Source organism: Conger conger, chromosome 16, assembly GCF_963514075.1.
Source record: "Conger conger chromosome 16, fConCon1.1, whole genome shotgun sequence".
NCBI lineage: Eukaryota > Metazoa > Chordata > Actinopteri > Anguilliformes > Congridae > Conger > Conger conger.
The window spans coordinates 6,761,544-6,774,043 of NC_083775.1; the positions used below are offsets into that span (position 1 = coordinate 6,761,544).

The 12,500-nt window shown below is 47.0% G+C and overlaps 2 protein-coding genes across 5 annotated transcripts in view; both read right to left on the minus strand.

Annotated features, from left to right (window-relative positions):
- LOC133115233 (mitochondrial glycine transporter B-like) overlaps positions 1-6,110 on the minus strand; it is a 10,581-nt gene extending 4,471 nt beyond the window's left edge. Inside the window, exons 1-3 of the mRNA XM_061225039.1 lie at positions 5,714-6,110; positions 3,896-4,014; positions 403-527 (exon numbers count right to left, since the gene is read on the minus strand). Of these exons, the coding sequence (XP_061081023.1) occupies positions 403-527; positions 3,896-3,961 (191 nt within the window). The 5' untranslated portion in view covers positions 3,962-4,014; positions 5,714-6,110. The remainder of the gene's footprint in view (positions 1-402; positions 528-3,895; positions 4,015-5,713) is intronic.
- Positions 6,111-8,358: 2,248 nt separating this feature from the next.
- The window catches only part of LOC133114521 (myosin-9-like), a 55,457-nt gene continuing 51,315 nt past the window's right edge, over positions 8,359-12,500 (minus strand). For all 4 annotated transcript variants that reach the window (XM_061224003.1, XM_061224002.1, XM_061224005.1 and 1 more), the window contains 4 exons: positions 11,430-11,638; positions 10,608-10,716; positions 9,952-10,124; positions 8,359-8,974 (listed from right to left, as the gene is read on the minus strand). In XM_061224003.1, the coding sequence (XP_061079987.1) occupies positions 8,869-8,974; positions 9,952-10,124; positions 10,608-10,716; positions 11,430-11,638 (597 nt within the window). In that variant the 3' untranslated portion in view covers positions 8,359-8,868. The remainder of the gene's footprint in view (positions 8,975-9,951; positions 10,125-10,607; positions 10,717-11,429; positions 11,639-12,500) is intronic.

The following is a 12,500-nucleotide window of genomic DNA, read 5'->3' on the forward strand; positions in this document are numbered from 1 at the left end:
AGAGAGAGGCACCAGGGACTTCAGAACTTGGTTCTTTACATTACATTAATGGCATTTGGCAGACGCCCTTATCCAGAGTGACGTACAACAGAGTGCATACCCATAACCAGGGACAAGTGCGCTGAAAGACCCGAAAGGGAAGTACAATTTCAACTGCTACCTGCACAACAAAGATAAGGACCAGGGCCTATTTGATGAATCTGACAAAGTAGCATATCTAAAACTGTTTTTATACCACGCAATAGCAATAGAATAATACACACTTACGAAGGAACAATAAACAGCTTACGAAGCAAATGAAACTAGCAAAAATATAATCCCAGCGAACAAGTTATGACACAACTTCACAGTCTTTACAATAAGACTCAACACAGAGAAGAGTCTGGATGTTCTGAGGCTCACCCTGGGGTCCTGGTCTTCTGCAGAGTCTGCAGGCGTGTTTTGACCAGGTCCAGAGGCTGGAACAGCAGGGTGGAGCAGGTCCCGCTCAGAGAGCCACACACAAAGGCCTTTATAGCAGGGTGTGCCTGGGGGTGGAGAGGAAAGGGTTAAAGTGTGCACAGCCTGCACTGCACTACTCTGCATTACACCACATAACATAACATTACACTACATTACATAACATTACACTACATTACATTACACTACATCACATAACATTACACTACATTACATAACATTACACTACATTACATAACATTACACTACATAACATTACACTACATTACATTACACTACATTACATAACATAACATTACACTACATTACATAACATTACACTACATTACATAACATTACACTACACTACATTATTGGACATTACACTACATTACACTACACTACATTATTGGACATTACACTACATTACATAACATTACACTACACTACATTATTGGACATTACACTCCATTACATTATATTACATGACAGCGTTTAGCCAAAGTGGAAAGTCCAGGGGTCAGAAAGTAAAAATCCAGCCATGTTCCTCTTCCACCCATGAACTCTGATTTAACTCATTTTAGATAAGCTAATAAGTCAAAAGTAAATGAGGACCAGCAACGCAACGATAAAAGCACAGACACACTGTCACAGAGGTACAGATGGACGGCACAATTTGCACGGAGTATGAATGTTTACTCTGTGAGAAACCATGTCCATTTTGCCACACACACACACACACACACACACACACACACACACATCTGACCCCCTCGTATACGCAGTGATTCCTGGCGCTTCTACATCACTGTGTAAACCCTGCCCGTTTCCTCACACTCAGAATAACAGGCATTGTACGTGCCTGTGGCTGCTAGCTGATTTAACCTGTTGAACCCTGTTCTCCTGCATCACTCTCTGCCCAACTGTCCACGTGTACAATATGGATGATAAATATTGATTTAGATGTAAAGAAAACAACAACAACAACAAAAACACCGATACCAAAAATTACAGCAATATTCGGCGTATGTGTGTGTCTCCCTCAATACACGTACAAATATAATACGTACAAATGGAGAAACAATGCCCAGCCACTGGCCTCTTCACACTCTCCCACACTAGCTAACTGCCATCTTTTAAAAATGCAGAGTCATAACTCAGCTCTGTGTATTATTGCAGTGTAATATCTCTAGAGCCATCAGACATAATATCAGATATAATAAAATAAATGATTATAATAAAGTAATTGTGCACTGTGGGAGAGTGCAGCTCCGCCCTACTGCTTTGCTATTGGTCCCTACAGCCCCACCTCTGCCCTTTGACCTTCTGTCAGGCCCCTCCCTTGAGCTGGGTGTCATAGTGATGATTACATCACTCACAACTTTGTGTTGACCAATAGGAGTGCGGGGTCTAGCCCTGCCCCCCTCCCTTGACTCTATTTATGTGAACCTGGCAGGTCATGAGAAACTTCTCTGAGTGTCTAAGATACCCTTCCTCACACACAACCTGGATGGGCCAAAAGAAACCATAGACTAAAATGTGAATGTTTCTTTAAAAACTCCAGAAAGTGAACAACATAAATGCAACATTATTAACGGGCTTTTACAACATTAATACACAGTGTTGAGGATTAGTCAGCATTAACAAGGAGGACAGAGTTAACTTTCGTGATTGAAATATTCACTGTAGTTATGTTGGGTAAACCCAGCTCAGTAGTGTTCATGATCCCGATCTGGCCATCCTGGTCTCCTTCATGCTGGACTATTCATTAATCTGGACATAAAACATTTATTTCACCAGTAACTTATTACACATTTATAATGTCACCGTTCTCTGAAGCTAACCCTGGTCATCTGTGAACAGAAAGCTATCCAAGCTGCTGTTAGTAAACTAAGGACCCTGCCAGTGAAATGGCCCATCCATAAAAGCAGACTGGCAGGTTTGCAGGTCCAAAATAGGACTGGACAGTTAATAAGCTATAGCACTGGACTCACACACTAAAATGGACTCAAATCTAGTTCAGCTTGATGCTTCATATTATTTATTTTCCAATGTCAACTAAAAAATGGTACACGAAAAGTGCACCTCCTTAACAGACCCATTAACAATATCTCAGTCACATGATGGCTTGTGATTTTCTTGACTTTCCATTGCACACACTGTAAAACAATGAATACAGAAAGCATTAGAAGAAGGTGTGTGCTTCTTTTAGCGCTGGAGGCCCAGGCTTTTATAGACGATTCCAAATCACCAGCATACACCCAAACGAAATAGAGTGCCAAAGTTTTGACCAATTGTTTATTTTTCCTGATAACGTTTGTATGACTTGCCCCTCATCCCAATCTTATCGCAGTGTTAAACTGTCCTAATCGCTCCAGTGGTCCATTCTATTCTTCATAGTACATCACATCATTTATTTGGCAGATGCTTGTGTCCAAAGCGACCTCCAGTAAGGGCACACCTAAGGTCAGTGGAACAACTACAGAACACGTTGCATAAGGCACATTTTCCAAAAAGTGTCCGTTTCAGTTATCCACGGGCAAGAACATTGTGTCTAGTTCACATGAGAACGAATGGCATGAGAAACTCGAAGCGATACTTGAATAACATAGATGTTGTTAAAGAACTACAACATCATGTTGCATCAATATTAACTACAAGTATACCATGAGAGGCACCATAGGAGAGTGATACTAGGTTAGGAGGCATTGTACAGAGGAGTAGTGTTCGATTCCCCAGCCCCCAATGACAGCTCTTATTGTGGGAGAATGTATCGGTCAGTTTTCGCCCTCAACAGCACCCTGCGGGCAGACGGTCACGTCGAAGGGCTAATCTTGTGTCATATTGTCGCGCATACATATTTTCTAATTAATCAGGGGATTTTTTTACATTTATTTTTTAAATGAGCGCAGCCTCGTATACGGAAAAAGGCAGCTCTGGCGCCCAGTAGATTGGGGGTTGCTCATGCAGGAGACCAGGGTTCAAGGCACACCTGTTCCTTTCCCCCCTCTTTGTTTCACTCACTTGAAAAAAAAAAGAAAAAAATTTTTTTTTATATATATATATATATATATATATATATATATACACACACATATACATATACAAGAATAAATAATATTTAAACTCAGTCCAGAGGGTTTGGGGAAAGGCGATATTCACAGAAATAGGTCCATTGCAGTTTAGATGGTAGGATGGAGTTCAATTTGGTCGTGAAATCAAGCAAAACAGAGCCGTCTGCACCCAGGGTGCTGTTGAGGACACGCGAGTGTATCAGACTATATTTAGGATAGAGGCCAGAGTGAGTCTGGAACTAAATGTGACCTTTCAGGTTGATGGCAACAAAGCCGAGAAGGAGAAGGCTACAACTTGATCGAAACGCAGATAACTTAAAACTTATTCTCATCTAACAAGTATACCACACACTTTCAAAACTCACAGACACACACACACTCACCATTGCCAGTTCCATTTGCTTGTGGATGGATGCACTAGTACTCTCCCCCGGATTCTGCTGTATCATGGAACGTCTGTCCTCAGTCTAATGTTAATCCCCGTCGGCCCCGGGCTGGTGCACTGGTTATGCGCGAAACAAAAGTGGGGGAGAAAAAAAAAAAAAAAAAAAACAGCATCCAAAATAAAAATTAAAAACACAATAGTCATAACACACAAAATCGTTGTCCTGTAGCAAATGTGATAATAAAAAATTGAGAGAGAGAGAGAGAGAGAAAAAAAAGGCACGCAACAGTAGAGCTCCGTGCACAGGGGGAGAGACACTGCCCGCCAACACCGGATAACGCGCAATTGTCAAGCGAGTATTTTATTGCGAAGTTCAAATCACCTGACTCACGCAACGTTACAGATTACAGAGCGAACGCCACACAGTTACATATTAACTAATCACAAATCACTGTCAACCGCATTATGAGAAGCACGCCGGCGCAAGCGTGCGGATGCAAGACAGGCAAACTATTCATTTCTAATCCTCCAAACCAATGCTATGTCGACTCCTAGCTATATGCCATACGCCATACAAAGTCGTTCCATACGCACCCCTGTACACTACAATACACTACAACGTACTGAATGATCAAGGAGGGTTAGGAAGCCCATACTGAATGATCAATGGAGGTTCACGGTCTGCTTTGCTGACAATGACCATTTGGTTTCCTTGATCGCATCATATTCCTACAAAATAATGTGTATTCGTCTGCCTGTCACCCAATCAGGGACAAGTACTTGCATTTTACATCAGGAGGTTTGGGGCAGAAAAGCTCATTCCTTTCTAACATGAGTTTGTACTTGAAATGCCTTTACATAACGTTACATTATAGGCATTTGGCAGACACTCTTATCCAGAGCGACGTACAGTTGATTAGACTAAGCAGGAGACAATCCTCCACTGGAGCAATGCAGGGTTAAGGGCCTTGCTCAAGGGTCCAATGGCTGTGCATATCTTATTGTGGCTACACCGGGATTAGAGCCACCGACCTTGCGTGTCCCAGTCATGTACCTTAACCACTACGCTAAAGCTTGCCCTGGCTTGCTTTTACGCGGTATGCGTCATACTGTAATTAAAGACTATTTTTGAGATTTGAATACATTGTTGCTAACCTGAATATCGGACTACTAGTTTTACTTCCTAATAAGGACCAAATTCCTACAGTAGTTTAATTCCCAGAAGCACTATTTATTAAATGGAATCCATATTGGACGGTCATATTTACCTGGGCATAATAAACAACAGGAGTAAGTTCTGCCGTTGGTTCAGAGTTAGACCATTCAGACCGTGACATTATCGGAATTCATATTACGAGCCAATAACTGGACAACCCTCAGGGTCCAATAAAGTTAGCTAGCTAAACGAATAACAGCGCTTTACTGTTACTGTAAAATCCAGCTATGCCAGCTCGACCACCTTGAAAAAAGGAGCTAGCTGGTCGATCAGCATGACAAAGCTGGTGTTAACACCGGCCTAACTGGTTACGAACTGGTCAACCAGCTAGTGCTGGTAGCTTGTCTGAGCTGGTAGCTGGTTTCGAAATATAGCTTGAGCTGGTCGTTGCAGCGTGAAGTGCACCCTTGAAGACAGGACAAGTGACGTTGAATGAAACTTTACAGCAACAGTTAATAAGCTATATTATTTTAAAATCACTACTATTATTGCACATCATTTCATACAATTCATGTTCTCGGTTTAGTTGATCAACTAATGGCTGACTAAATTAGCTCATTTAAGCCGTTATCTGTAGCTATACAGGTCGATAGTACTTACCCGGTCGTTTCTCTTCCGTCTACGGGCCAAGGCGAACCACCCAAGCCGTCATTTTGACAGCCACGTCCAGACAAGTTTGAGGCTAGACTTTATAACTATCCGTTCAGCAATTTCTGGTCACCTTACAGGTCAATTTAAACAGGTTTATGTTGCTTGGTATCTTTTAGATTAACGTTACTCCTGTTTACATCGCGAGGCAGCGAGGCTATTATTTTCCTGCGTGGACAGTAAAACCAAGAGACGTTCAAAAAACGACCAAAGGGTCCTACAAAGATATGACGTTAGATAATAATGTAGAAAGTATAGAAACTTTACAACGCTACTTAGTCATTAAAACGCTATCAACAAGGCGCAACCTTCCAGCCCTTTCCGGGAAAGTTCTATATGATAAGATGATGTAAAATTGTTGCAAAAACTAGAGTCATGATTGGTTCAGACCGACCTGTTAAGCGACGCAACCCCGTAAATCTCGTATACTGATTGGATAGATTACACAAATCTATGTTCTTATTCGTCCAATCTGAATTAAGGCGGGACTTATATGGAATGTTAGAAACGTGTGAGACCTAGTTCGGTAGCAGTACGCTTGCGTCATAGAACGAAGTTGCACTTCAATGACCTGACTGAAAATATTTTGCCGGCATCAGTTTCAATTAACGTTACTACTCTTAAGTAAATAAATGAGCCGTGTCCCTCCCTAAAATCTCTCAATAACAGTATACATTTCAACATAAGACAATTTATTTCTAACGGGTATAATGTGCTAAAATATCGGGGGGAAATTGTTACCATTTGATTATTTAGAAAATATATATGCATACTCCTTGAGCGCATTGACATATCGCTTCTTTCCCAATCTTTTGGGTTTTTATGATCCCCGCAGAACCAGTTTCGACTCGCTTCTGAAACGGTGGCGAAAGTAAAAGCAAAACCGTGTTTTGTGCGCCCCCAGGTGGCAAAACATTGTAACTGGACCCCTCAGTGATAGCGGCAATAGTTCGGCAGTTATGAATGATTGTATACTTTAATCCCAAAGAAAATATGGACATCCCGTAAAGTTTGAAGACTTTGTGCTACCATATGGTAGAGCCTATGCACTTGTAAATCGCTTTGGATTAAAAGCGTCTGCCAAATGACTAAAATGTAAATGTAAAATGTGCTAAACCTTAATTGCCAAGAACTTGGGGTTAAAAAAACAAAACAAACATCAGTCATACGTAGCAGTTGAGAAAGCCATCTTTATTGCAATAATACCAACAATTCAAGATTCATCTTTTTTTTATTTTATATATATTTCATTTTTTTCTTCTTCAGAGCAGCAGAGCAAATGAACAGTACAAAATTAGGATTAGGAGAGTTAACCGGCGAGAGAGACTCATTATTAAATTCATCCGTCATTGATAATGATAATTTCTCTCACTTCCCAGCAGTGTGAGTGAAAAACGAAAATAAAAAGAAGCTAAACTGAACACAGCGCGCGGGTTCCCCCAAACCAAACCTTCTGTGAAGCAACAAACCCCGTTCCTTTCAAAGAGCCCACAAGCCAGGCTTCTGGAGGGGCGATTTGCCCACCCCACCCGCCAGTTTTGGGGGCAGAGAAAAGGGAAAACTAAAGGAAGGGGAACGGTAATGTTTGTCAGGGAAATGAGAATGCCAGGGAAATGGGAATGTTCGACAGGGAAACGGGAATGTTCGTCAGGGAAACGGGGCTATTGTGTGAGCAGCATCAAGGCACTATGGAGAAAAGGCTGAAGTGCTTTCACCGGCATGCAGGGACAGGTTTGGGGGAAGGGGCTAACCATGGATGACCTCAGAGAGAGGGTTCTCCGTCAATCTGGTGCGAAGCCGTGCTCAGTGAGTATACAGTGTGCGCAGTGAGACGGACCTCCGTCGCCCAACAGCCCTGCTTTTGCATATTACAATAACAAAACACTGACAGTAATAAAGGCGCAAGTATAAATTTAAAGACATGGACCCACCTCCCCTCCCCTCCCCTCCCCCCCCCAAAAAAACCCCCTGAAAAATAACTACCAGTAGAATTTAACTATGGTTTCTAAGGCTACGGTGCTTGAGCTAGCATGTCTCTATACACTTAGAGCTTGAGCCATACTTCGGCATGCTTTTACGATTTTTTAAATTTTCGATCTGGTCCCCCCCCAGCCCCTGCGAGTGGTCAATGGCGTGTTCTCCCCCCCCCCCCCCCGTGTGTGGGGGAAATGCCTCAGCCCCCAATCAGCAGCCTAAAGGCCTGAATCACCCCCGCCTTGCCCACTCACAGGGGCACGTGCAATGACCCGCAGGCTCCCGAAAATGGTGGCTGTGCTGCCGTGAACATCTACGTGCCTCTGCGCGTGGACCTGAAAATGCGTGTTCATTAAACGCTAGACTACCATCTCACAAAGCCCTAAGTACTTAAGTCTGCACGGTACAAAGTGCTGCTAAATTTAAGAGGAAATTTCAGCGCATAAACCTCCTTTATGATCACAAGTGCAGAGAAAAGAGAAAGAGAGAGAAAAGGGTACATTAACCTGTAGTACTTCCATAGTTTTAACCATTATAAAAACTTCAGAATAAAATACAAATCTCTAGATTGCAATGTTACTTTGGTCCCCTGTGTTTCCTTCTTCCCCCTCCCACCCGCCCTCCCCATTTTTCCTTCTTCCGTTTCTTCATTCAGTTAGAAAAATAGACCCAGAAACTGGACAACACAATTGGAATGTTTCCTTACAAAAATATCATCATATTCAAATTCCAGAGAAGAGAGGGCAGAGCAATTTGGCCCCTGTTCATGCGTGTCTGCTGATTGTCTGAAAACCGTGTGGTGTGTGTGCGCATGTGTGTGTGTGTGTGTGTGTGTGTGTGTGTGTGTGAGGATTGTCTATCCATCTCGGTGAATGCACCAGAAAGATTGTCTGCTGTCCATCGGCAAGTGCCATGGACAATATTTAATGTGATTATGGGTCAGTTACTGTCAAGTGCCTTGGCGTTAGTTTGAATCTGTTGACAGCGCTATTATTTGTTACCAGGTAATTGTTCATGGGTGTCGGTGTCTGTTGGGTGTCTGTTGTGTTTGCGCGTGTGTGTGTGTACGTGTGTGAGTTGCAGTTCACTCCTCCAGCCCCACGGTGGCACTGTGGAGGTCAGTGGCACATCATTCACTCAGGCTGGGGATCGGGAGTCTCGCTCTTGGTCTCGCTCTCCTCGTCGCTCTCGACGCGGCTGACGATGCGTCTCGTAGTCGTGAAGGGCAAGTTCTCACGCCTGGAGAGAAACGGAGCGAAGCACTGCGATTAGAGCTTCCTCTCACACACAGCCACTTCACCAGGTCACCCGTTCACCACAGGGCCCAACAGCAACATCACTCACAAACTGGACCAGGAAACCAGCCGTTCTGGGAGCTGGGAATGAGCCTGGAACACTCAGGCTGGGTTTTGGGAGCTGGGAATGAGCCTGGAACACTCAGGCTGGGTTTTGGGAGCTGGGAATGAGCCTGGAACACTCAGGCCGGGTTTTGGGAGCTGGGAATGAGCCTGGAACACTCAGGCTGGGTTTTGGGAGCTGGGAATGAGCCTGGGACACTCAGGCTGGGTTTTGGGAGCTGGGAATGAGCCTGGAACACTCAGGATGGGTTTTGGGAGCTGGGAATGAGCCTGGAACACTCAGGCTGGGTTTTGGGAGCTGGGAATGAGCCTGGGACACTCAGGCTGGGTTTTGGGAGCTGGGAATGAGCCTGGAACACTCAGGATGGGTTTTGGGAGCTGGGAATGAGCCTGGAACACTCAGGCCGGGTCTGGGAGCTGGGAATGAGCCTGGAACACTCAGGCTGGGTTTTGGGAGCCGGGAATGAGCCTGGAACACTCAGGCTGGGGTTTGGGAGCTGGGAATGAGCCTGGAACACTCAGGCTGGGTTTTGAGAGCTGGGAATGAGCCTGGAACAGTCAGGCCGGGTTTTGGGAGCTGGGAATGAGCCTGGAACACTCAGGATGGGTTTTGGGAGCTGGGAATGAGCCTGGAACACTCAGGCTGGGTTTGGGGAGCTGGGAATGAGCCTGGAACACTCAGGCTGGGTTTTGGGAGCTGGGAATGAGCCTGGGACACTCAGGCCGGGGGCGGGAGCTTGGAATGAGCCCGGAACACTCAGGCCGGGTTTTGGGAGCTGGGAATGAGCCTGGAACATTCAGGCTGGGGTTTGGGAGCTGGGAATGAGCCTGGAACACTGGCCCGGGAGCCGGCCGTACCTGAGCTTGCTCTTCAGGGAGTTGACCTCGCGGTTCATGGCGTCGGCCGTCTCCGTGGCGTCCTCCAGCTCGCGCTGCAGCTTGCGGCGGCTGGCGTTGGCCCGCTGCGCCTCCTCCTCCGCCTCCTCCAGCTGCCTCTTCAGCTGCTTTATCCTGGAGTTCAGCTTGTCCGCCTGCAGGGGGCACCAGCGTCCGTTCACACCCACAACAACCACTACAACTATAAATACGTCTTTCTAAAGAGAGAGAGAGAGAGAGAGAGAGAGAGAGAGAGAGAGAGAGAGAGAGAGAGAGCAGAACAGCAGGAGAGAGAGCAGAACGGGGGAGAGAGAGAGAGAGCAGAACAGCAGGAGAGAGAGAGAGAGAGAGCAGAATGGCAGGAGAGAGAGAGAGCAGAACAGCAGTAGAGCGAGAGAGAGAGCAGAACAGCAGGAGAGAGAGCAGAAGAGCGGGAGAGAGAGCAGAAGAACGGGAGAGAGAGAGAGAGAGAGAGAGAGAGAGAGAGAGAGAGAGAGAGCAGAAGAGCGGGAGAGAGAGCAGAACAGCAGGAGAGAGAGCAGAACGGGGGAGAGAGAGAGAGAGAGAGAGAGCAGAAGAGCGGGAGAGAGAGCAGAACGGCAGGAGAGAGAGCAGAAGAGCGGGAGAGAGAGCGGTACCTGGTCCTTGTACTGCTCCGTGTTCCTGCGCTCATCTTCCACCTGCAGCACCACCTCCTTCAGCTTCTTCTCCGTGCGCCGCACCAGCTTGGAGGCCTGCTGCCGCTCGCTGGGGAGAGGGGTCAGAGGTCAGGGGTCAGGGGTCAGAGGTCACGGCACGCTCACAGGCAGGCCGGCAGCCCGGCGGTGCAGCCGCCATTAGAGCCCCACAGCCGCTGGGCCCTTGAGCGAGGCCCTTAACCCTGCATTGCTCCAGGGGGGGATTGTCCCCTGCTTAGTCTAATCAACTGTACGTCACTTTGGATGCAAGTATCAGCTATTATCATTACATTAAATCATCATTATGATAATTATTATTTTCATTATTACTATCAATATCATTTTTATTTTATTGCTTATTTTTGCAGGGACAGCGCAGTGCTAAAAGGTCATTGCACCAGAGTAAGCCAGCAGCTAATTTACCTCTGCAGTCCCTGGGCAGACTACAACCACAGAAACAGCCAATACACTACATAAAATCATCACTGCCATAACTATTATTATCATTATTAAACGGTTTATCCAAAGCGCTGTACAATTGATGCTTCTCCATTCACCCATTCATACACACACTCACACACCGACGGCGATTGGCTGCCATGCAAGGCCCCGACCAGCTCGTCAGGAGCATTTGGGGGTTGGGGTGTCTTGCTCGGGGACACTTCGACACAGCCCGGGCGGGGGATCGAACCGGCAACCCTCCGACTGCCAGACGACTGCTCTTACTGCCTGAGCCATGTCGCCCCTTATTATTATTGTTGTCATAATTATTATTCCCATTACCGGGTCTCTATGTCGAGCTGCTCCTCCACCTGGCCGATCTTGGTCTCCAGGGAGGCGATGCTGGCCTTGTACTTGCTCTTCACCGTGCCCTCCAGCTCCTGCAGCTTCAGCTTCAGCTCCTTGTTCTGGCGGTCCAGCTGCGAGCGCGCCCCCTCCAGGCGCTGCGAGGTACTGCGCTCCGCCGTCAGCTCCACGTTCATCTGGTCCGTCTGAGGGGACGGGGGTCAGGGGTCAACACTGAGGAAGACTGCGTGCGCTTACACCAAGTAATCACACGTGTGTGTGTGTGTGTGTGTGTGTGTGTGTGTGAGAGAGTGTGTGTGAGTGTGTGTGTGTGAGAGAGTGTGTGTGTGTGAGAGAGTGCGTGTGTGTGTGTGTGTGTGTGAGAGAGTGTGTGTGTGAGTGTGTGTGTGTGAGAGTGTGAGAGTGTGAGAGTGTGTGTTAGTGTGTGTGCGCATGTGTGCGAGTTTGGTCTGGCATTTGCTCTTGTGCTACAGTGCTTCTGCTCCTCTGTAAATCATCTGTGACAGTCTTCTGTAAAAAGCACGATACCAATAAAACTGAGTGGACTTGAATTGACTCCAGCTAACTCCTGTGCCGTGATACAGCCCCAGATGGCAGTCAAACACAGACTGGCTCACAGTGCTGTGCACCACAGACAGGGGGGCGCCGTGGGGGTACCTGCCCAGACTGGCTCACAGTGCTGTGCACCACAGACAGGGGGCGCCGTGGGGGTACCTGCCCAGACTGGCGCACAGTGCTGTGCACCACAGACAGGGGGCGCCGTGGGGGTACCTGCCCAGACTGGCGCACAGTGCTGTGCACCACAGACAGGGGGCGCCGTGGGGGTACCTGCCCAGACTGGCGCACAGTGCTGTGCACCACAGACAGGGGGCGCCGTGGGGGTACCTGCCCAGACTGGCGCACAGTGCTGTGCACCACAGACAGGGGGCGCCGTGGGGGTACCTGCCCAGACTGGCGCACAGTGCTGTGCACCACAGACAGGGGGCGCCGTGGGGGTACCTGCCCAGACTGGCGCACAGTGCTGTGCACCACAGACAGGGGGCGCCG